Source organism: Culicoides brevitarsis, chromosome 1, assembly GCF_036172545.1.
Source record: "Culicoides brevitarsis isolate CSIRO-B50_1 chromosome 1, AGI_CSIRO_Cbre_v1, whole genome shotgun sequence".
Taxonomy (NCBI): domain Eukaryota; kingdom Metazoa; phylum Arthropoda; class Insecta; order Diptera; family Ceratopogonidae; genus Culicoides; species Culicoides brevitarsis.
In genome coordinates, this window is record NC_087085.1 from 33,580,207 (window position 1) to 33,604,376 (window position 24,170).

The window sequence follows — 24,170 nt, forward strand, 5'->3', positions numbered from 1 at the left end:
TCAGAATCAGAATCCAATGGTAAGTATCCTTAATTTTTTTAATAGTTGGTATATCCTACCACTAGACAATATGGGAAAATATTTTTAATAACAACAACGGAGAAAATTGATTTCACAAAGGAGACATCTGGTTCATCAATTACGAACAATCAATTACGTATGCTTACATTGTCATGTTAATTCAACTAATTTGATGAAATTTCATCACAATACAGTTCTAACTGATTATTTACAATTCATCTCAATGTTATCAACTGTAAACAAAAACACGTTACGATTTCTCTGAAATTCTGTTCGGGTATTTCCAACACGGCTCATGTTGTAAATGGAGATTTTATTATAATAGAATATATTATTACCATATTCATGTTGTTGTTTGATGTTCATATCAGTGACCGAACTGATTCTTGTAAGCTACTAATCTTCAAAAATTCCGATTTTTTGTTGTTTTGAGTTACGTATCATCATGTCGGTTATCAATTTCACATCAAAACAATAATAACAACACAAATGAAATGGGAAATTATCACGTTCAGAACAGAAAAGGTGATTTTTTTTAAAGGTAGTCATTAATCAGATCGTTGCGAATACATGAGATCATCACTTCATCGGAACATTTCGTTGTATTGGTGTGAATTCTGTAGCTGTTATGTTGTTATTATGGTCATATATGATGCAAAATAAAAACATATCGTTAATGCTGATTGCGAGATTTGACTGTAGTAGTGTCGTTACGACCTACTGATGCCGGAAAATTTTCCTCAAAACTATTTTATTGGAAGATTTACGGAAAAACTTTGAATTTTTCTTGAAGAAAATGATACAAAATACTTGAGAATGTTCGAAAATCAATAAATCAAAGACCTTTTGTTGAATTTGTCACCTCAGTTGATACGTCAAAGCTACTTTAGTTCACAACAGGAGTACTATACCTATCAAAAATCGTTGTTGTCACACACACTCAAAGCCTCAACAATTATAACAAGACCTACACTGGACAAAATTGAGTCAGTCGTTCGTTCATTTTTGTTCCGTAAACATCTCTCCGCAAAAAAAAACTAAACAGAGATACGTGAAGTAGCGATATAGCAATATATGGTCACACAAGGTGTTTTATTTGCTTGTCTCAAAGACATTTGTTGAGTTGTGTTGTGCGAACAATATACATGAAAAATTAATAATAACAAAAAAATAAAGAAGTGACAAAAATTTCGCGTACAATATGTCACAAAAAATTGTGATTTTTGCGACGATTCTCGGGGTTATCAGCGGAGTTACGTCAACTGGGTTAGTAAATGTTATGCAAGATTGCGAAAAATTAACAATAAAGTTCTAAAATTAATTATTTCGCGAAATTATAAGAGACTTGTGGCAAAATTAAGTGACGAACGGTCAAAGAGTGAAACAAAAGAACAAAAAAAATTCGTATTTTTATGAAATTAAATGACGCATACGAGTCATTCGCATTACCTATTCAATAGTTATGCCGCCTACACCTGAATATCTTTACAACCAACTACTTACGTGATATTCAAAAATAGTTTAAGACTCATTTTTCAGTGTGAAACTGAAGTAAAGTGTAGCAAAGGTTGCAAAACAAATCGATTAACACGAAGAAATATGAGGAATTTCGATGCGACAAATGTTATTCTAATGTTGGTGTGAACAAAGACTCGGAATTGTTGTGGGATTTCAGTTGCCTTGAACTTGTTTCATTGGCGCGATACAAGAAAATCACAATTAACACCGAAATTTATCGTAATTTTGTAACAAAAGGCGGAAACAGGTGTTAACAAGTTAAAAATTTATTGAAAAAATTAAATATTTTGACCAAAAAACTTAATTTTTGGAAAATTCTTAATTTTATGAAAATTTTCAAAAACAAGAAAAATTCTAAAATGCGCTCAAGTCGAATTTTTATTAAAAAAAAAAAAATTTTCTCACATCGGGGTCGCACTTTGTAATTATATAATTCATGTTTTTTCGTTGAATATTTATTTTTTGTGCGAGATAAGCCGCACGCACCTTCATGTCGCAAAATAATTTGTTTAAGGAAAGACAAAAAACAGGTTCTGATCCATTAAACATATCGCATGGAAAGAAATTTGATAATTATTTGAGAGTCAATAATGAAATTTAACAAAAATACTTGGTCGTTAACCTTTGAGAACCTGTTTAAATTGTTTTTTGCGCGTTTTATCACTTGAAAAGTCATAAAATTTCTGCATTTTTTGCATTTCACGGTTCTTGTTGATGATCAAGATTAAAATCATTGCATTAATGACATGAGTTTCTCTCGCCTCAGCTATAATTTTGTCACAATAGAACAAAAAAAGTACTTCCTGACTCTAATTATTTGGGTTTTTTCGCAGTTATTACACAATCGTTGCTCCAAAGTCGTTAAGACCTAATTCCGAGTATCATGTTTCGTTGTCGGCGCATGGAATAACAGACGCTTTGCAAGTAAAAGTGTTCCTCAATGGCACAGAAGAGAGTGGCGGTACCTTCTACAGAAGTCAAGATGTCGTTTTAGAACCAAGTTCCTTCAAAACTGTCAAGTTTGAGGTATGATCTCTTGATGAAATGACAATTTCTGAGAAATTTTCAATGTTTTTTGTTGATTTACAGCTCGGTGCTTTGAAGTCTGGCAGTTATAAACTAAATGCCGAGGGGTTATCTGGTTTGGTATTTCAAAATTCGACCGATTTGGATTTCAACGCGAAAAGTTTCTCGGTATTGGTGCAAACTGATAAGGCGATTTACAAGCCGGGTGACTTGATTCGGTTCCGTACGCTTGTTTTGGATGCCAATACGAAGCCGTATGCCTTCAATGGGCCCATGAACGTCTTCATGATCGACGGAAGCGGAAATCGCGTGAAACAATGGTTGGATGTGAAGACAACGAAAGGCGTTTACAGCGGCGAATTCCAACTGTCGGCTGTTACTGTCTTGGGCGATTGGAAAATCGAAGTTGAAGTTGATGGCGAAAAGGAATCAAAAACTGTCGAAGTTGCCGAGTATGTTTTGCCTAAATTTGAAGTGACAGTTGATACGCCTCCGCATGCCGTTTTCAAAGATGGCAAGATTCGCGTCACAATTCGCTCGAAATACACCTACGGCAAACCCGTGAAAGGCGAAGCGACAATTTCTGCCTTCCCCACGTTGTACATCGGAAGTGTTCAGCCCTTCATCCAAGACGCCATTGCTCGAAAAGTTGTGCCAATTGATGGAAAGACTGTCGTTGAGTTCGATATCAAGGAAGAATTGAAAGTTGATTCCGACAATGAGTACGAACGAGATGTCATTATCGAAGCAATTGTCGAAGAAGAGCTCACGGGACGTCGTCAAAACGGAACTGGCAAAGCGACACTCCACAAAAGTCGTCACAAGATCGATTTCGTGAAAGATACCGACGAATATCGTCCCGGATTGCCATTCACCACATATGTGAAAGTAAATTTCCATGATGGAGCTCCTGTACAAGACACTTCCAATCCCGTTAACGTCAGTATTCAATACTTTTGGCGCGATAACTCGTCACAGGAGAAACTTGTCACGCTCGACGGCAACGGAATGGCTCGCATTGATCTCGTTGTACCCAAAGATGCTGATACTTTGAGTGTTAGTGCGACATATTTGGGAGTTACATCATACATGGGATACGTAAAACAAGCGAAATCCGAAAGCGGATCATATTTAAGTGCGAAACTTTTGACAGAAACACCTCAAATCAACTCCGACGTCAATGTTGAAGTTCAAACAACGGAAGTCATTCGAGAATGTTTCTACCAAGTACTTGGAAGGGGAGATATTATCGCTTCAGGCGCTGTAACTGTCCCAAATGCCAAGACAGCAACATTTAAATTCCTCGCAACTTTTGCAATGGTACCAAAAGCTCAGTTGGTTGTTTATTACATTCGACCTGAAGACGGAGAAATGGTCAGTGATCGCGTTGAAATCGTTTTTAGCTCGGATCTCGCCAACTTTGTGAGATTAGATGTCTCGAAAGCAGAAACCCGTCCCGGAGACGAAGTACAAATTACAGTAAGCACAAAGCCAAATTCCTTCGTTGGATTGTTGGGAGTCGATCAAAGTGTTTTGTTACTGAAAAAAGGTATGAAAAATTAAAAATTAGAAAAATTTTGATAAAAAAATAAAAAAAAAAAAAATTTTTTTTAGGTAATGACTTAAGCAAAGATGCAGTTTTCGATGAACTCAGCAAATACGACAGCAATAACAACCGTTGGGGCGGCCCATGGGGAAGATTCAAGCGTGACATTTTATATCCGTGGGAAAGAGAACGTTATGAACACTTCGAAAGTGCCGGAATGGTCATTTTAACGAACACAAAAGGAGAAAAAACTCGTAAGTACAAATTTTTTATCGTCATTTCTTTGAAATTTTCAGCAATTTTTGAGCGATTATGAATGAGGATCGTTTTTGAAAATTCTTAAGCCGATTGGTACTATCCATTACCCGTGTATGGAGTCACAGGACCATTTCCCGTTCCTGTTGCCGAAGTAGTATCCACAAATCGTCCCGCAATGGGCGGCGCTGGCGAAAGTTCATCCGCGGAAATCGTTGTTCGCAAGAATTTTGTCGAAACATGGATCTGGTTTGATTTTGAAGCCGGAATATGGTAAACGTGATGGATTGCATTCAGAAATTTGGTTACGGCAGACTTTGCTTCCTACCAAAAATTACAAAACTTTTCCTCAAACGTAGAAATTTCTCGTAAAAATTCGAAATTTATCAACTTTCGACACACTTTCAGACGACAATGGGTGCATTCGCGACTCTAACGGGATAACAATCTGTGCCGCTTCCTTCTTTAGTGCTTCTTCTTTCGGAAGCCATCCCAAATCCACGTCTCCACGCATTCGAACCGAATTTCCCGAAACTTGGATCTTTGAAGGGTTAGTCAAGTTTCATCATAAACGGGCTTTGTTTTGCTTTTTTGTTGTTTTTGTAAATTTTACGGGGATTTTTCTCACTAATCCTTTAAAAAAACGCACTAAACGAAAACGATAAAAAAAAATTTTGTAGATCAATATCCAGTCTACTACTCACGTGCTGGAGGTATTCGTCCTTTAGTTAAGTTTGATGCGGTTCCCGAATACATCAGTACTCCTGCAACGACGAGAAGTTTCGCTCCCGCAAAAAAAGCTGCTGCATCAATTAAAGTTCGAAAAAGTTTCCCGGAAACTTGGATGTTTGAAACTGTAGAAAATTTTAGGTCAGGAGAACGTTTTTTGAATTTTTTGTGGGATTTTCATCAAAAATGTTAAATTTTGTGTTGCTTTTCATCATTTTTTGTCTAAAAATCATCAAAGTGACAAATTTCATGATAAAAAATATTTCTAGATTACCCAAGTTATTTTCTCATAAATCGAATGGGATTGCCAGGAGTATCATTTGCTATTGCGGACACAGCTGATGCTCCTTTTTCAAGAAGGGGGGAACCTGCGATGAAAGCAATGCCTTCGATAAAAGTGCGCAAAAGTTTTCCTGAAACTTGGATTTTTGATACTTTAGATGAAAATTTGAGGTTTGAAAACTTTTTTTCGACATAAATTCGATGAATGTCCAAACGTTTGTTTTAAATGTTTTAATTATCATTTTTCATTTTCAATTTCACTTGTAAAAAAATGGGACTCATTTGATTTATTTTTTAATTAATTTCTAAAGATTTTATTTATAAGAATTGCTTGAAAATTTGAATGATTTTCACAAAAATTTGGTTGTTTAAAAACTTAGAAGGAATTTTCAGGTCGAAAGAATAAATTTGTCAAATTTTTCTCCAATCATGTTAAAAAATTTTTGAAAAATTCTCAAGGAAAAAATGTCTGTGGATCAAAAAATTAGGTTTTCAGGAGGAGCAGGTGTAAATATGAGAAAAAAGAGTTTCAGAGTGACTTACCAATTTTAATTTGACGAGTCATGCAAAAATTCATCTAAAATTAAATAAAATTTACAGGACCTCAAATTCTTCGTCGAAAGGGTGGTTTTCCGAGACCTGTAGCTGCAAGCGGCGTTTTTATACGAAAAAAAGCTCAAACGGCTCCTAAAGCGGATACAGTCGATACACCTGAAAAAACTTTCGAAATTCGCAAAAATTTCCCTGAAACTTGGATTTTCGAAACATTTAACGAAACTAGGTTAGAAAAATTTTCAAAATTACAACTGTTGGAGGGATGCTTTAATTGAATGTTTTCATCATCAAATCATTTCATCAAAAAAAAAAAAAATTTGGCATGATTCTAAATTCTAAAAATATTCTAGATCTTGAGCATCCGGTTCTCTATTCCGCCGTTGCCTTCGAATCAGCTGTTATTGAAGACGCACCTCCCCCAATGGCAGCGTCAGGAGGCTTTGCACCCGCATCTACAGAAACTCCTACTCTGAAAATACGGAAAGAATTTCCAGAGACCTTCATTTGGGACGACTTACGTGACGAATTGAAGTAAAAAAAATGTTCAAAACTTTTTTTTCGTGTGTTTGGGAAAATTTTTCGTCGCTTTCATACATCTCATCATCATACCGCAATGCATGTTAACACGAAATTTCTTTCTCTCTCTCTGTAGCACTTATCTATCCGGTTGTTCTAAATTCGGCTCCTGCACCGGAAATGGCATTTTACGATGCCGCAGTAGTAGATGAAGGACCTTCTGATCGAATTGGCGTGTCAAATTCTAAACAAATCACCATTCGAAAGGAATTTCCCGAGACTTTCCTATGGGATGAATTCGAAAATGGCACAAAGTAAAAATTTTATTGATTTATTTGGCACTTTTTTCTCTAAATTTTGTCGAATCTCTGGTTTGGGCTTTCTGTGTAAATCACTTTTCACCTTTTTTCTCATGCATGTCACACTTTTTCCAGCACTGGATTATAAAAAATTCGTTTTTGACGACGGAGATTTGGTAGCAAATGCATTGGCTTTAGCTGAAAATAGAGAATCATCAACTGAAAGTAGTAAAAATTTAATGGAAATCAGAAAAAACTTTCCCGAAACTTTTATCTGGAACGATTTGAAGTAAATTTTAATTGGATTTTAGTAGAAATTTGAACCTTGAATATCCGAAGTACCTTGTAGCAGTAATTTTAGAAGTAATCAACTGTCTTTCTATGTTTAGATGATGTTTGGAGTGTATCTGCCTTAAGTAGTATCGATCGAATTGATGCCGGAGATGGTTTAGAAATGATTGATTTGAAACCTGTTAATTACGATGCTGAAGAATTTCTCACAACTCCATCTCTGAATGTTAGAAAAGCTTTTCCTGAAACTTTTCTCTGGGATTCTTTTGACTTCAATGCAACTTTTGGGTAATTGGATGTCACTTTTCTTCGGGATCATCTGGTTTCTTGTAATGCATTTAGTGTCCTAAAAGTAGATTTCGGAAATTTTATTGACTGACTGAATTGAACATTCCAAAATTTTTCGATCTTTCGGTAGATTTTTTTTTTTTTTTGAAAAATTGACCAAAAATGACGAACAAAAAAATTTACTAACAGTTCATTCACAAAAAAAAAGTTAATTTGGCGATCACTTTAAATGTTTTTGCAGCTTCCGACGACAATAGCGCGCCAAAAGGCACGAACTATCAGTATTATAAAGATACGCCAAGTAGTAGACGTTATAAAGCGTTAGAACAACAAAAGTACAAATTGACGACAGTAAAGACGGATTTGGGTCCGCCAAAAGTGTTGAAAACCTTTACGAGACCTCCGTTGGCAGGACCTTACGCCTTTAGTCGTATCCCCAAACCACATTGGAATAGGCCGCGCATTAATGTACCGCATGAAATCGAAAAAACCTGGCTATTTTTAAGTACACAAGCGGGGTAAATATTCTCTCCATGCCGCTTGAAACTGTTTTTTTTAATGGAGAAGGACACTACCAACAAAAAAAAAACTAATGCTTTGTACAGAAAAATAGATTTTTCTTACTTATCGTACTTACTTTAGGGGATTTGTCACTAACAAACTAACTATCCATTTGTGATTCGTTTGCCAATTAACATGTCACTAACTAAAATGTTTTTGAAAATTATTATTTTTTAAGCAAAAAAATTAATTTTTATCTTTTTTTCCTCAAAAAACAGCTTGGATGGCATTGCCACGTTGAACAAAAAAGTTCCCGATACAATTACATCTTGGGTTATTACTGGATTTGCTGTTGATCCTGTCAGCGGATTGGGATTAACTGAACGCCCAAAGATGTTGAATGTCTTCCAACCGTTCTTCGTTTCCTTGAATTTGCCTTATTCCGTGAAACGAGGTGAAATTGTGTCGATTCCTGTTGTCGTCTTTAACTACATGGAACGAGATCAAACAGCTGAAGTCACGTTGCATAATGCCGAGAACGAATTTGAGTTTGTTGAATTGGATAATGAGATTCCTGATGATTCGAGTAAGATTTTTTTCTAAGAAATTTTAATTTTTTCAAAAATATGAATTTTTTTTCAAAACTTTTAATATTTTTCAAAAAAAAAAAAAATTAAATACTATTTCGAATTATTATTAAAAATAAAAAAATATTTTCGTTTAAAAAATTTTAAATTATTTTTTAAAAAATTTTAAATTTTAGTTTCAAATTTTAAATTATTTTTTTTAAGTTTTGAATTATTTTTTAAATTTATTTATGTTTAAAATTTTTTTTTTTTTTTTTTTTGAAGATTATTTAAATCTTTTAAATTATTTCGCATGAGTTTTTTATGTACCTATTGCAATTTTTTTTAATTTTAATTTTTTTTTTTAAATTTAAATTTTTTTAAATTTTAATTTTTTTTAAAGCAAAATTTTTTAAACAAATTTTCTACTTTTTTCACTTCCAGAAGTTGAACTTTCCCGCAAAAAGAGCGTAAAAATTAGCGCAAACAGCGGAAGTAGCGTCGCCTTCATCATTCGCCCGAAGAAAGCAGGTCACATCACCATCAAAGTAACAGCTCAATCCAACTCCGCTGGAGACGGCGAGGAACGTCAATTACTCGTAAAGCCCGAAGGTGTCACGCAATACGTAAACGAAGCAGTTTTCGTTGATTTACGCAACAGCCCCAACTTTTTCCAAAATCTCACGGTAAACATTCCCAAAAATGCTGTTCCTGACTCGACGCACATCGAAGTCACCGTTGTCGGCGACGTTCTTGGCCCAACAATTAAAAATTTGGATAAATTAATTCGCATGCCATACGGATGCGGAGAGCAAAATATGTTGAATTTCGTGCCAAATATCGTCGTTTTGGATTATTTGACGAAAATTAATCAAATAACGCCCGAAATTGAGGGTAAGGCGAAAAAATTCATGGAAGACGGGTATCAGCGTGAATTGACGTACAAACATAAGGATGGCTCCTTCAGTGCATTTGGGGAAAGTGACAAATCGGGAAGTACCTGGTTGACGGCGTTCGTTGCAAAATCCTTTAGACATGCCTCGAAATATATTTCCGTGGAAGAAAGTGTCATCCAAAACGCATTGCAATTTTTGGCAAATACTCAGGCGCCAAACGGAAGTTTCCCCGAGCCGGGAGTTGTGTCGCACAAAGACATGCAAGGAGGATCCGGAGATGGACTCGCATTAACTGCTTATACGTTAATTACCTTTTTGGAGAACAAAAATGAGCATCCACAGTTCCAAAACAACATTAATCGCGCCATTGACTATATGGTAAAGAATATCGAGAACTTGGATGACCTTTATGCGATTGCTTTGACAGCTTATGCTCTTCAATTAGCGAATCACAATGCTAAGGATTTCGTTCTTACTCGTTTGGATGCTCGTGCTACCAACGACGGAGACACCAAACACTGGTCGAAGCCCATTCCCGCAACTGACAACAAAAATCCATGGTACAACAAACCAAATTCCGTCAATGTTGAGATGACTTCATATGCTTTACTTGCTTATATCGCTGCTGGACAAGAAGCTGCTGCATTCCCCATCCTAAAATGGCTCGTGGGACAGAGAAACGAGAACGGCGGCTTCCAATCCACACAAGATACAGTCGTTGGCATCCAAGCTCTTGCTGCAATCGGTTCGAAACTCGCTTCAGGCAGTAGTAATGTTCAACTTAGCGTGCATTATGGCGATGGAAAGGAAGCAAATATCAATGTCAACCCCGGAAATGCTCTTCTTTTGCAGTCATATCTCTTACCTGACACAATTCGTGAAGTAAATTTCACTGCAACGGGCTCCGGAGTGGCTGTCGCTCAACTTGCTTATCGTTACAACACGAACGTCACCGGTGAATGGCCTCGTTTCACATTGGATCCGCAAGTTAGTCGCGATTCGACGAAAGATCACTTACATTTGACCGTTTGTACGAGCTTTGTGCCTGCTGAAGAGAACGAAGTTTCGAATATGGCAGTCATGGAAGTTGAATTCCCATCCGGTTTCACTGCAGATCTTGATAGTTTGCCGTCGTTGGAGAACTATGAGAACGTAAAACGTGTTGAAACAAAGGACGGTGACACAAATGTCGTATTGTACTTTGATAATTTGGAGCGAAAAGAGACTTGTCCTACAATTCGGGCCTTCCGCACACACAAAGTTGCGAAACAGAAGCCAGCTGCCGTCGTTGTTTATGATTATTATGACAATTGTAAGTCTAAAAAATCAGATTTTAATTTAAAAAAATTAATTTTTTTTTTCGATTTTAGCTCGTCAAGCTCGCATGTTCTACCAAACTGAAGCAGCAACCACTTGTGACATCTGCGAAGGCGAAGAATGTGCTGAAAAATGTTCACCCCAAGCCCTGAAACAACAAGCCGAGAAGGAATCACAAAGCAAGGAACCCGAAATTTTGTTCAAAGCAGGAAAAGGTGGATCTTCACAATTGATCGAAAGTGTCGTTACACTAATTTTAACATTCCTGTGTGTACGATTGTTCTAAAAAAACGATATTTTAACAGATTTTAACAAGACTTGATAAAAAAAATAAAATTTTAATAAATTAAATTCGTATTTTTATTAAAATCTTGCTTATCAGTGAACTTGACAAAGGCCATTCTTATCGCGGTTTTATTTTTTCTTATTTTTTTCTCTAATAATCCGCATTCTTCGCCTTTAGTCATCATCTAACAATCAAAAAAGTAAGAATGAAACGCGAATTTCTCGTAATATTTTCAATTTTTGTCTTAATTTATCAAACGCAAGCCCATTGTGAGCCAATTTGGTCCTTCAATTGTCATAAAAACGAAAATTGGACTGAATTAAAGGATGACTTGCCACACAAAAATGTCTTAAAAAATGTTCATATCACTCGTGGATCCCTTCCAATCATCTCTTTGGAGCGAGATTTATGCAAATATTCGAGCATCGAGAAACTTTGGATCGAAAATGTGGGTTTGCAATCGACGACAGCAACTGCTCTTGCGAAATGTACCAACTTGAAAGTTTTTAAAGTCGTGGAAAATGTCCTGCGAGCCGGAATTCATCGAGATACGTTCAAACAAAATTCAGGACTTGAAGAAATTTGGCTCCAATATAACAAAATTTCGAGTTTGCAGGAAGGAACTTTTAATCATTTGAGTAATTTGCAAGTTTTGGATTTAGGGGTAAATGAATTGCAATATTTTACGCCTGATTTGGTTGAGGGATTGAAAAATTTGAAGCTTTTGGCATTGTATTCGAATAATATTTTGGAGTTGGATGGCGCAAAAATCTATAAAAATTTGCCAGCTTTGGGTTATGTTTATTTCAACGATAATCCGCTAAAATGTGGCGATTTGGACAAATTAATTGACTCTTTTGGATACGTTGTGGTTTCAACTCATGCCGATTTTGTCATTGAAAGAGGTTATAAAGTTGGGTATCATAGAGGATTTGTATGTCGAAAGGAAGAAATTGAAAGATTGGAAGAAACAACCACTGAAATAATTAAGGAAACAACTACAGAAAGTGTTCGATATGTAACTTCTGAAAGTTCAAATCAACAAAGTTTGCAATTTTATGTAATTTTTGTTGGATCATTGTTTTTAGTGAGTTTTCGTTAATAAATTTCATACTTCAATTGCGATTTTATGAGAAAATTTTTCAATTTTCGTTCAAAAATTTGTAAAAATTTATGAAAAAAAAATTTTTTTTTTCAATTTTTTAAAAATTAAACTTGAAAATATTGGGATAATTTCTCATAAAATCGCATTTTTTTCAATTTATGTCACTTTTTATGACAGATTTTTTATTAAATTTTACTCAATCTATAAAATAAGTGACAAAAATTCAATAAAGTAAACTCATAAAAATATTTTTTTTTCGTTTCAATTTTTTTCTTATCTCTTCAAAATGTTTCAAGTACAAATTGCACCATATTTTGCCCTATTTTTGACGAAATTGTAACCTAACTCAATAATTTTTGTCTCAAAACTAAATTTTTAAACTATTTTCTGTTGTCTTCTAATCAGTCTCTGTCGGAATTTCAATCAATTAAGGTCTTAATTGAAAAAAAATCCTAAAAATGAGACCTACAATTCTCATTATTTCTATAATTTTTGCATTAACAATCTCTGTGGAGTCAGTTTGTAACACAATTTGGTCATTTTACTGTCACGAACGCCAATCATGGACTAATTTAAGAGAAATTTCAAAGGAAACTCGAAACTTACGAATTTTAGAAGACTCGAAATTTCCCATTAATTTTTGTCAACCAAGCATTGAGATGTTATGGATAGAAAATTCATTGAAAAATCCTCATGAGACCTTCAAAAATTGTGAAAATTTAAAAGTTTTGAAGCTTTTTAAGAATAACTTTGAAAATCGACTCGACAAAGAAACGTTCAGGCACAACAAAAATCTCGAGGAACTCTGGATGGAATATAATAACATCACGAAATTAGCTGTTGGAACATTTAATCATTTAAAAAATTTAGTTCTACTAAATTTGGGGGGAAATTCAATACAATATTTTCCTCCTGAATTGGTTGCTGGACTCACAAAATTACGACTTTTGTCACTTTATTCCAACAATTTGGTCCGTTTGGATGGAAATTCGATCGTCAGTCACTTACCAAACTTGGAAATTGTTTATTTCAACGATAATCCACTGAAATGTGCGGAAATTAGAAAAATTTTGAAGCCTTTCAGAGACAATGGAGTACGAACATCAGTTTTATCGGACTTTAAAAAACGAAGCTTTTTCATGGATTTTAAGGATGGATTCACTTGCGTTGCTACTGACGAGTTTTCAAGTGCTGTCAAAGTCGAAAAAGTTGAAAAGCAAGAATTTTACGTTTCAACTGGAGCTTTAACTCATAAAAAATTAGAATTTTGGGCAATTTTCATACTCACGTTTGTTCTATTATTAAAATTGTGAAGAAAAAAGACAAAAAAATTTCGACGTACTTTAATTTTATTTTAAATACTTGATTTTTTTGAGATTTATCGTATATCCCTTACTTACTAAAAGTAATAATTAATAATTTTATAGTTAAATAATAATTATAAAATAAAAAAATGTTTAATTTATCCTAATTTTTTCGACAGTCTCTATCTATGTTGTTGATGCATCCCTGAAATCGGGAATAAAATTTGACCCCTTTCCATATTTTTTGCTAATTTTTTTCCGGTAATTTTTTTTTCTCAGACATTCCTCCAGAATTCGGACGATCAGCAACACAATAGAAAGTGTCTTCGATTAATATTTTTCTTTTTTTTTAAATGCTTGTTCATGCTAAAATGTTATTTTTCTTTAACTTTAAGGTTAATTACTTATTTAAGATTTTTTTTTATAAATATTTTACGTTTTAATTTAGTAAAAAAATATTTTCCTAATTAAAATTTAGTTATTATCTAGGAATTTATTCGCTAGTCCCCTGTTTTTCCTCCTAATTTGCATTAAAGGCATCAGATGGACAATAAATAAAATTAATACTTGCCAAAAAAAATTAAGTGAAAATATCAAAAAAAAATCGTTTCTTTAAGGAATTTCGATGGTTGGTTCAATGAATTAATTGACAAATGATGAAATTGTTGGCTAATGTTAACGCAAAAAAAAATCCAAGAAAATCCTTATGCCATCATTTTGTGTGGATTCATGTATCGCTTCATGCAGTAGAAGAGTAAAGTTGAGAGGTAAACGAGCACCATAAGAGCACATGTAACGGCTAAGGCAAATACTGACGTCTTGGTGGGACAAGGTTCGATGATTGTTACCGTTTTATCTATAAAAAAAATATTTTATAAATTTTTTTTTAAAAAAAATGTCAAAATTTGAAGTTACCTTTTCCGAAATCGGCACTGGGATCAGCACTCTTGAGGAAATCATTCGAATTTTTGTTCTCATCTCCAAAGTCAAGAACGAGAATTTCTTGCGAGATGTTCATTTCTTCTTCTTCTTCAACTGTCGCTGTTTCGTTGCTGTTTTTAAATTTAAAAAAAAAATGTTAAAAATTGTTAAAAAAAAATTTTAAAATCAAAAAATCTTACCTTCCAATCGAACGACGACGCCTTCTGCCCCATGAATCGACACTATCACGTCCCATGTCGCACACAACTGGCTCGCATGGTCCCAAGCAATACTTGACGTTACATTGGAAGATGACTCCATAACTTTCGGTGAATCGGAAGGCTTCATATAACGATTGCAGGGCATTTCCATCGGTCGAGAAGGCAGGGAAAATGGTTGGATCAACGGGACATCTACGAAAAAAACATTAAAATCTGATCAAAAATTTAAAAAAAAATTAAAACTCACCCATCATCATCGATAATTTGGAAGGTGCTTCGCGAATCTTTAGCCATGGCAACACATGATCGTGCAAATATTCCATAAGGAGCTAAAAATTGAATAAAAAATCAGTAAAAGTTCATTTTCTATTAAAATTTCAACTTACTATCTTCTGGAATTTCAATACGGAAGGTAAGACGATCTCCAATTCGGACAGTTTCGACTTCACGAGCTCTTGTATCGAGAATGCGAATTCTTGGAGGCGGCGCTTCCGGTGACGAATTAATGTGAATCATCTCAGGATCGCGAATTGGCATCATTCCGAAGGTAATGTTCTTGGGACTCATGTCATACGTACACTTGACTTTGTAGATTTTATCGGCTTTGGTCATCACGACGCTATGATGTTGCAAAACAACGGTATTCGAATACACACCAGTCTAAAAAAATCGATTAAAATCGTAAGAAATGACAAAAAATTAAAAGATTTGAAGAAACTTACGACACTTTGTGTGTTACAATCTTGTCCGCCCATCGTCAAATCCAATCTGAACAAATCAGAGTTGATGACGTCGATGTTGCACGTTTCCGAACGTCCCAAGGCGTAAATTCTTCCGTTGAATGGCTTGTTGGTGCGCACTTGAACAGCGATGCGAGTGTCTTTGCAGTGAACGGAGACTATGGAAAAATTGAATTTGTGAAAATTTGTTCAAAAATCGCAAGAAAATTGCTCTTACCATCATAACAGGTTCCAGTTTTGTCGCAATTGACATCAGTTCGGGTCAAATTATTCACTGAAGGATCGTTTTTGGTCTCGATATCGACAGGTAATGTATTGTCATTGGATGATTGTTGAGAAGGAGTTTCTATAAAAAAAAATAGAAAAAAATGAATTAAATAAAAAATAAATTTAAATTGAAAAAAAAAATTAATTAATAAAAAATATTTTATTTTAATTTTTTAAGAAAAAAATATCTTTGATATTTTTAAGGAAAAAAAATTTTTTGAATTTTTTTTTTATTTTTTAAGGAAAAAAATAATTATTTCTAATTTTTTAAGAATTTTTTTTTTTTAATTAAAAATTTTTTATAATTATTTTTTAATTTTTTTAAGAAAAAAAATGCAAAAAGACTTACTGTCACAATTATTTTCCATATATTTTCCAGTTGGTTCGCCAATATCCAACAAAGGTCTTTCAGCATTCAAGAACGTCGATGGTCCATCAGGTAATGTCTTGTGATCCAAATGATACAATCGGCAGTTATATTGAGCGCCTTGAGGTTGTCCCATATACAACATCGAACGACACAAGAATTCCGTCTCAATTTCGCAAGCCAAACGACACGCAGCTTCCGAAGTCACTTGCAACTCCTTGTCTGTGTAATAATGCAAGCCAACGTATTGCGAGACTTTGTCTTCGGGCACTCCAGTTCGTGGCACATTGAAGGTACGATCGTATCTACAAGCTTGCGCGGGCTTCAAACACAAATTCTCAAAGTAATCCGTACCCGGAGCGTCATTAAGTTGAATGATAGTTCCTGCCGATCGTCGATCACTGTCGCTGAGCACGCATTTCATGTTGGCATAGTCATATTCAACGGAACGACAAATGAATCGTTTTTCCTTCAAACAAGCACTGAGACATGCCTCCTTCGTACTTGTGTAGATCAAGGCATTGTCCAAGCCACGAATGACTTTATTGGGCACACGTTCGAACTGCCATGGGCGCATGCAGACATTTTCACTTGGAATATTGAGTTTCGTCATGTAATACATGCTCGTTGCCTTTTGCGGAGCAGCTGCTTGTGGATTTGTTGCTTCCGTTTTGTTCTGCAATTGGCACAAGGTCTCCTGCGATGGCGTCAAAGGGTTAACGACAAAGGAAAATGCCGCAGCAACGCATTCCTCTTCCTCACGACACCATCCCTGACATTCGTACAACGAGAGATTCTTGACGCTGTAGTACGTGGTGCCGGGAAAATCGAGATCTGTCAGCTTTTCGAAGGCCTTCTTCGCGAATATCGTGTCTATACTGACGGCAGCGAACAGAAATATCGTGAACAGCAAACGATAGCGCTTCATGATGAGTCTGCAAAAAAAGGAAAGAAAAATTAATTATCTAAAATCAGAAAATAGCGATCGTATCATCATTTAATTTATTATTATTTTATTCTATTTTCAGCCTTCCTTGCACCGTTTTGTGTGATAAATGAACTGGATAGACGACTCTTCATTATAATAATCGTTAAAACGACGGCAATTTGCCTTTGCATGGCGCCTCATAACTCTCGTCTGAGACTTTGTCAAATATTCCGCCCATATTTAACTATTTGTTCATGCTTTAATAAAAACAGAAATGAATCCTCCAGCGATGACGACGCGAAAGAGAAGAGTGAAATGAAATTAAGTTATTGTCTTGCATTTGCATTGCGCAATCATATCTGCAACTGTTTGCGGTAGGGCAATGCTTTCAATTTCACAAAAGATCATGACAACGCCGCAACGCGACATCCATCCACATCGAGAGACAATAAATTTTATCAATTCCGTTTTTTCCTCTTCATTTTTATTTACGACGAGCTGTCAACATAAATACCGACTGGATGTTAATAAGAGTAATTACACAAGTAACTACACTCGTTTTTACCGTCGTCGTCATCGTCGTTGATCGACGATTGTCATACGTGTGCAATCCTTCTCATTTGTAATTCACAAAGATCAACATCTGTACCTATTTTTTGTTCCCTCATTCTTGCTTGTGACTTCTAACTAACGTGAGCATCAACATTTACAAGCATATTACTTATATTTTATATAACTTTTTTTTCAAAAAGCATCAAGATTCAAAAACATCATCATGCCTCAGCGAACGCTCAACTAACTTTGTGGCTGTAGCAAATTAGAATTAATTCAATTAGCTTATCAGTTTTTCTCGGAATTGAGATCTCTCTGGCGCGCAAGTACTTAAAACTGCAAAAGGGGAATATTTTTTTCTGCACAATTAATTTCAAAAGTGCAGTCTTGTCATGCTTGTGTGACAACTTGTAGAAAAATGAATGCAGCTTCAAGGGATTTTTGTTGTTGTTGCTTGTACAAAGGCATGAGTTACTTGCATAATATTCGTAAGAAGTCGTAATAGTAGTAATAAATGTAATGATAAGTAATGAGGCGTTAAATTAACGGGATTTTTGTGGGAATGTCGGGATTGTCTGGAAATTTTTGGAGGCATTGACCTTCGGATTGTGACTCATTTTTAATTTTTTTATTCGGGTTGAATTTAAAAAAAATTAAAATTTTGTTAAAAATCTGAAAAATGTTTTAAAAAAAGGGATTTTTTATACAAAAAAAAATTTTTAAATAATCAAAAAGTATTAAAACGATCTCATGATCATTTTCGCGCCAAAATATTTGAGGTTAAAATTTTATATTTTTCATTTTATTCAAAATTTTGGCTCAAAATTAAAAATTTTAAGTTTTAATTTCAATTTTAATTACTTAGGTATGTAAAATTCAACTTTAAGTTTTAAAAAAGTTTTAAATTTGTTAAATTTTAATTCTATGAAGTCAGTTAGATAAATTTCAACAATTCTGACACATTTTACATGACATTTTATCTCAGAATCTATTCCAAGCCATCAAATTTCTCTCCATAGACTCCCATAATCCGCAATCGATCATCACCGTACACTTCAAATCCGCAGCAAAATCAACCACAAATCAGCTAAAGGTGTGTGAGTGAAGCGACATCCGATCTTGATACAATTCCACGATTGATTTGACAAAAAAGCCGCTTCGTCTTCCCATAACATTGCACAAAAAAAATTAAATTTACGATTTGTATATCATCTAGTTAAACATCGACAGTTTACATCAACTTTCAGAACAACTGAACGAACGATGGAACGATCGACGACAAGACAGTATGATCGACATGACTTCACTTTATTTAAATCGATATCGAACGTTGTGTGTTATTAATTACTTTATTTATTGAAATTCACGTTTTTTTTTCTCATCTTGTTTGTCTCTCTCTTCTATGTTCTAAGGGTCATTTCATGTTTTTTCACTCAACTTGGCTATTTATTCAAATATTAGAGGATTTTTGTATCATTAAAAAACAAACAAACAGAGAAAAATGCATGATCATGTGAACGCATCGTTGTCTGTATAATTAAAAAGGGCAATGAATCCAGCCGCAGAAACAAGATGAATAAATAAAACGAAACATTGTAATTTTTTTTTTGCAAATACGCGGAGGTAAATAGACTAATCAGCTCATTTAATAAGCCAGCGAGCGGGTTTTGATGGGAATTTATAAATAAAAAAAAATATTATTAAAGCAATTTATGATGGAGATGAAAAAAGAAAGAAAAAAAAAACATTTTTCGGTTGTTTGTTCGTTTACGTTCTTTGTTCTGAGCGCGGCTCTGCCTCTTCACTTACATGACAAACCAATTACATGAATATATTATAAAATATCTTTATTGTTGAATAGTCATAATAACGAGAGAGGGAGAGAAAAGAAACATGGCTTTGTTTGCTAAATGTTTCGATGAGCATTTTAAATCTATTACCATAAACAATCAAATAACATGGTACTTAAATTTTATTTTTATCTTTTTTTTCCTCTCTGCAATGTTTGGGTTTTGAGATGGAATTATTAGTGTTATTATTATGATACACCCGAGAGTCGATTAGAATCCCATGAAAGCCATGTTAATCGTATTGGATGTTCATTAAGTCGGAGTGAGCATAACCAATGATAATGTTAACAATAAGAAAAAATAAAGCCAAATTACGTTTTCTACTTTTAATTAAACATTTTAGTGCAAAAAATGTTCGTGAAGGTCGAGAAAGAAGTACGGAAGCGCTTTAATGATCTTGTTAAAAGGTTCTTGATCTGTTGGAAAAAATTTAAAGTGACTTGAATGGAAGTAAAATTCATTTAAAGTGACTTCAAGAAGAGCTAACTTAATTTTTTGACAAAATAAGAAGAGTTGGAAAAATATTTTGAAGAGCTAACTTGATTTTCTGACAAAATTATAAGAGCTGAAAAGATATTTTGAAGAGCTAACTTGATTTTCTGACAAAACAAGAAGAGCTGAAAAGATATTTTGAAGAGCTAACTTGATTTTTCGACAAAACAAGAAGAGCTGAAAATGTTTTTTGAAGAGCTAACTTGATTTTTTGACAAAATAAGAAGAGCTGAAAAGATATTTTGAAGAGCTAACTTGATTTTTGACAAAACAAGAAGAGCTGAAAATGTTTTTTGAAGAGCTAATATGATTTTTTGACAAAATAAGAAGAGCTGAAAAGATATTTTGAAGAGCTAACTTGATTTTCTGACAAAACTATAAGAGCTGAAAATGTTTTTTGAAGAGCTAACTTGATTTTCTGACAAAATAAGAAGAGCTGAAAAAATATTTTCAAAACTAAACATCAAAATCAACTAAGAAGGCTTAAGAACAAGCATTTTCTTGCTAAAAAACCTTCATTAACGATAAAAAATCGCATTATTTCCCTTTTTCCCTATTCCCACAATCCAAGCAACATCCCACTGTTACGAAATGCATAAAAACGCATCCTGCATCCATTAGTGTCATTGTAGCTGCCGCAATGGCAATAATAATCAGCACCACTCATTCGCAAGTGAGCAATCAGAATAATATATTGACGATTCATAATCATTACTGTGCTATTATTAAAGCGTCATGCGCATAAAAAACCTTTAATGTCCGCATTGAAATATGTAATTTAGACATTTTAATGTCACACAACGTGTCGCTCATTATAGCTTCTCACCTGGGAAATGCTGCTATTTATTATGCGTTTTGCATCGTCCGCGCTGTTTCGAATCGCAAATAAGCCCTTTTCTGAAAATTTCCCATTTTTTATTTACCGTTTTTGCTCGATGGTGCGATGCTAATTGTGCATCATGATACAGCGAAATGGAATTATGTCAGTCAGTTGTTGTTATTTGCTTTAGAGGCGGATGAATTTCACGCTTTTTTAAGTAATAATAATTTAAACAAGCAAGTTCAATGTCACATTTATCGCATCGTTACATAAGTTTTCATCGCTTTACCGTTTACTTAGCATCGTAATCGTCGTCATCATCATGATTGTCGTCAAATATTTGTGTTACTAAACAATAAAAACTATTGTTATAAAAGAAAGATCTACGAAAAAAAAAGTAAGTCAGAGATTTTTTCTTCATTTCTCGCTCGTAACTGGTTTAATCATAATAATAATTGAGAAATAAATATAGATTAAAAGCAAAAAAAGAAAATATTACTAACGGCACTGACACTGCTTGTGCTCTTAATCTTGAAATATTTCTTTGATAACACTTTCATGATGACTTGAACAACGAGCGACGACGACACAAAGTCGACGACAACTGGATTACATAAAAAAAAAATTGCGGTTAATCGCATAAAATGAAGCACAAATAGAGCACTGCATTGACATTGAAACTCTTATTTATGCATTAAGTAACAATTCATTCGTGGCATGATTCACTGTTTCTCGTCTCGTTATTAATTCGGTAATAAAATAAATAACAACAATAAAAACCGCAGGTCATCGATCTCGTATGGATTGCATTTTGACCTATTTCCTCCGTGTTAGACCGTTAAAATGCCATTTTTTGTCTATTTCTAATTTTTTTTTTCGGTGTTAAAGCGAACGAGATGATGATGAGTGAATAACAGCGTGTGACCCTTTATGCTTGCCCAAAAGTAAGACACGTGTGTGAAAAAAAGTGATCGATGCTTTTTCATTGTTTCGAAGTGGGTAAGTACAACATGATTTATGATAGTGTTAATAATTTGAAGAACTAATGAAATTTCGCTTGTTTTCGAGTATTTTAGAAGAACTTTTGAAGAAATTGGCAAATAAACTAAGTGAATGATCGCGATGAGATGGTAATGGACCACCTGGATGCTTTTGAAGATGAAATCGAAGAGAAACAGCTTAATCATGAGATACTTGTGTTGAGAATTGGCATCGAGAGAAACGATGAAATGGATTAGGATGACCTTTCGAAGTAATAACTATTTATCATTTGCTGTCAGGTAGTCAGCAATTATGGGTTTATATAATAAATTTTACTTTTTTTGAAGGAAATTTGTTAAAAATTGATGAGTTTTTACAAAATTATTCAAAAAATTAATGAAAATTAAGTGTTTTTTTCGCTATTTTTATCAATTTTTTAAAAATTTAATTAAAAATAATTTAAAATAAAATAAAAGTTCTTCGAAAATTAAAATATTTTTTACCAAAAAATTGTCATTTAGGCTAAAAAATTTCTGAAATTCATTAAATTTGATTTTAAAAAATAAAAAAAAAATGTTAAATAGCAAAAATTGTAAGATTCAAACAAAATTTATTATTAATTGGAGGAAAAATATTGTACATTGTTAATAATGCTCAAAGTATACTAAAAGATTTTTATAAAAAAAAAATCAAAAATTATTAAAAAATTTCAAATTTGGCAAAAATGTACTAAAACTTATACATTAAAATTAATTAAATTAAAAAAAAATTGTATAAAAATTTAGCTAATAGAAGAAAATTATAAATGTTTGTACGAGAAAAAATAATTTTAAGCATATTTTAAACCAAATTTTGACATTCAAGCATTTAAATTCAAAAATTTTATCTAAAAATTGATAAATTGACAAGAAATTTGATATTATTTATGAAAAATGTTTCCAATATCAATAAAAAAATTTCAAAACCTTAAAATTCAATAGAAAAATATCTTAAAAAATTTGCTATTTCCTCATTTTCACTCCAAGTACATCTCATACAACCCAAACTTTGATCAAAGTCCCAGATCTTGGTTGAAATATTACTAAAAGTCACGTGACATTTAACTCTCCTCGTTGATTAACGACCCAAAAGTCACAAAAGCAATCAAAGCGCAACGAAAATTCCTCATCCAAAGCCATAATTTACAAATATTTCGCTCTTTATCATCTTTTTCGCGTATCTTTTGCATGAAAAAGAAAGTCTTCCCTGCAATAATCTCAACTTTGCACAGCAAATAAATAATTTCTGCTGGAAAAATTCTTTAAAAAGCACAAAAACATGTCAATTACGGCAAGAAAAGAAAAATATGAGCATGAGCCATAAATAACGTTAGACCAACTTTCGATCATTCTTCTTAGTTTTCTTTTGTTTTTAACCACACGTTAGGCTTATAATAACCCAAATTTAGGTAAAACTGTAAAAAAAAGCTAACAATGATGATTATGAAAGAAGAAATGAAGAATTCTAATCACGCTACGGAGTTATCTCTTTCTCTCTCACTAATTGGGGGACGATGCCGTTATGATTACTATTCTTCTTCTCAAGTTTCTTGTGATTGCATCGGTTGCATACTTTACTTGCATTGCGCCTAAAAAAAAAATTAACAATAATCAATTTGAATCTGATAACGAAGTTGGGTCTTAAATTTGTACTTTTTTTGTGCCTCATGCCAAAGATGGCAACATACCTTTCGAAATATTTCTCTACAATTACGTTGCATAAATGCGCGTGTGCATCGTCGTTTCTAGGTGAATGCCGTAGTTGAGGAGCTCTCAAGAAAAACGAGTTTCTGCCATAGATACACTTCAAGAGATCGAGAGAAACGGAGAAAAAATTATTCTTTTCACTACTTTTGCAAATAAATAAATAAAATGAAATAAAAACTAGCAAATAGGCTAAAATATTATGATCTTGATACTTGTGGCATGGCACAACAATAATAATTCAACAAGCAAGTAGTAGAAAATTTTTCATATTCAAGTAGTAATAACCTCAATATACGCGAGAATTCAAATGAAAGATCATCTTATAATTGCCTGTTTAGACTCGAGTGCTTGTTTATTCGATTGTACCTATTGATAGCATTCATTGTCCGGTCTTCGCGGCTTACATTAACAACAATCACTTTCGTTCTAGCTTAGAATGTTTTTATTTTTTTTTTTCTTTCTTATTTAGTAGTCAGTCGCTAAATGATGATAAGCAGGAATTGAAAATGGCTTTTTGTGTAAATAATAATGGAGGTCATAACCCACAGCTTAAGGTAATAATTTTAATGTATCATTGCTGACTTGGCAAAGAAATTTTTAATTTTGGACTTTATGGAAAATTTTTCATTAGTAGAACATCCAAGATATTAAAAAGTGTCCAGAAAAGGTAATGTTGCGTGTTTCGCATGTTTCGAAAGATAAATTAGTGTTTAAACATCTCTACCTTAGGACTCGTTGCATGACGAGCTAGTTTTTGTTTTAAACATTTTAATAACGATTTATCATAAAAAATATATAAAAATGAAAATTTTTTGTGTAAATAAATAATAAAAAAAATAAATTTCTTTCCCGATTTCAGTTGATTGTGGAAAAAAAAATGAAATTTAGGTCAAGTACGTCAATTATAATATTTTTTCTTTAGACCTTTCTTTGTTAGCAGCACATTTTTTTTTGTTTTTATTTGGCATCAAAACGTTAGCAGCGC

The 24,170-nt window shown here is 33.6% G+C and overlaps 3 protein-coding genes across 10 annotated transcripts; 2 read left to right on the top strand and 1 right to left on the bottom strand.

Annotated features, from left to right (window-relative positions):
* The first annotated feature begins 1,020 nt into the window (after positions 1-1,020).
* On the top strand, positions 1,021-10,923 carry LOC134827735 (CD109 antigen-like). Of its 8 annotated transcripts, none has more exons than XM_063840522.1 (8): positions 1,021-1,287; positions 2,373-2,565; positions 2,629-4,114; positions 4,180-4,365; positions 4,775-4,916; positions 8,106-8,413; positions 8,838-10,601; positions 10,660-10,923. In XM_063840522.1, the coding sequence occupies exons 1-8, from the start codon at positions 1,223-1,225 to the stop codon at positions 10,890-10,892; spliced, it is 4,377 nt and encodes a 1,458-aa protein (XP_063696592.1). In that variant the 5' UTR covers positions 1,021-1,222; the 3' UTR covers positions 10,893-10,923. The 8 variants fall into 8 exon arrangements, with proteins under 8 accessions (XP_063696592.1, XP_063696586.1, XP_063696588.1 ...); XM_063840516.1 differs by lacking the exon at positions 4,775-4,916 and adding an exon at positions 5,047-5,236; XM_063840518.1 differs by lacking the exon at positions 4,775-4,916 and adding an exon at positions 5,365-5,548.
* Positions 10,924-11,097: 174 nt separating this feature from the next.
* On the top strand, positions 11,098-13,618 carry LOC134837680 (leucine-rich repeat-containing protein 70-like). Its single transcript, XM_063853065.1, has 2 exons — positions 11,098-11,938; positions 13,581-13,618. Exons 1-2 carry the CDS (start codon positions 11,098-11,100, stop codon positions 13,616-13,618), a joined length of 879 nt encoding a protein of 292 aa, XP_063709135.1.
* Positions 13,619-14,005: 387 nt separating this feature from the next.
* LOC134837681 (uncharacterized) lies at positions 14,006-23,568 on the bottom strand. Its single transcript, XM_063853067.1, has 9 exons — positions 23,552-23,568; positions 15,800-16,752; positions 15,401-15,529; positions 15,166-15,341; positions 14,830-15,103; positions 14,691-14,772; positions 14,423-14,635; positions 14,217-14,353; positions 14,006-14,157 (listed from the first exon to the last, which is right to left on the bottom strand). The coding sequence occupies exons 1-9, from the start codon at positions 23,566-23,568 to the stop codon at positions 14,006-14,008; spliced, it is 2,133 nt and encodes a 710-aa protein (XP_063709137.1).
* Between the last annotated feature and the right edge of the window lie 602 nt (positions 23,569-24,170).

Bases quoted from the DNA above. Each gene is read 5' to 3' on its own strand.
- LOC134837681 (XM_063853067.1), bottom strand. The intron at 15,530-15,799 runs GTAAGTCTTTTT...TTTTTTTTATAG, and splicing joins TATGGAAAATAATTGTGACA to AAACTCCTTCTCAACAATCA. The intron at 15,342-15,400 runs GTAAGAGCAATT...ATTTTTCCATAG, and splicing joins AACTGGAACCTGTTATGATG to TCTCCGTTCACTGCAAAGAC.
- LOC134827735 (XM_063840515.1), top strand. From the start codon at position 1,223: ATGTCACAAAAAATTGTGATTTTTGCGACGATTCTCGGGGTTATCAGC. The intron at 4,115-4,179 runs GTATGAAAAATT...AATTTTTTTTAG, and splicing joins TGTTTTGTTACTGAAAAAAG to GTAATGACTTAAGCAAAGAT. The intron at 4,366-7,567 runs GTAAGTACAAAT...ATGTTTTTGCAG, and splicing joins CACAAAAGGAGAAAAAACTC to CTTCCGACGACAATAGCGCG.
- LOC134837680 (XM_063853065.1), top strand. From the start codon at position 11,098: ATGAAACGCGAATTTCTCGTAATATTTTCAATTTTTGTCTTAATTTAT. The intron at 11,939-13,580 runs GTTTGCAATTTT...TTTTTTTCTCAG, and splicing joins TGAAAGTTCAAATCAACAAA to ACATTCCTCCAGAATTCGGA.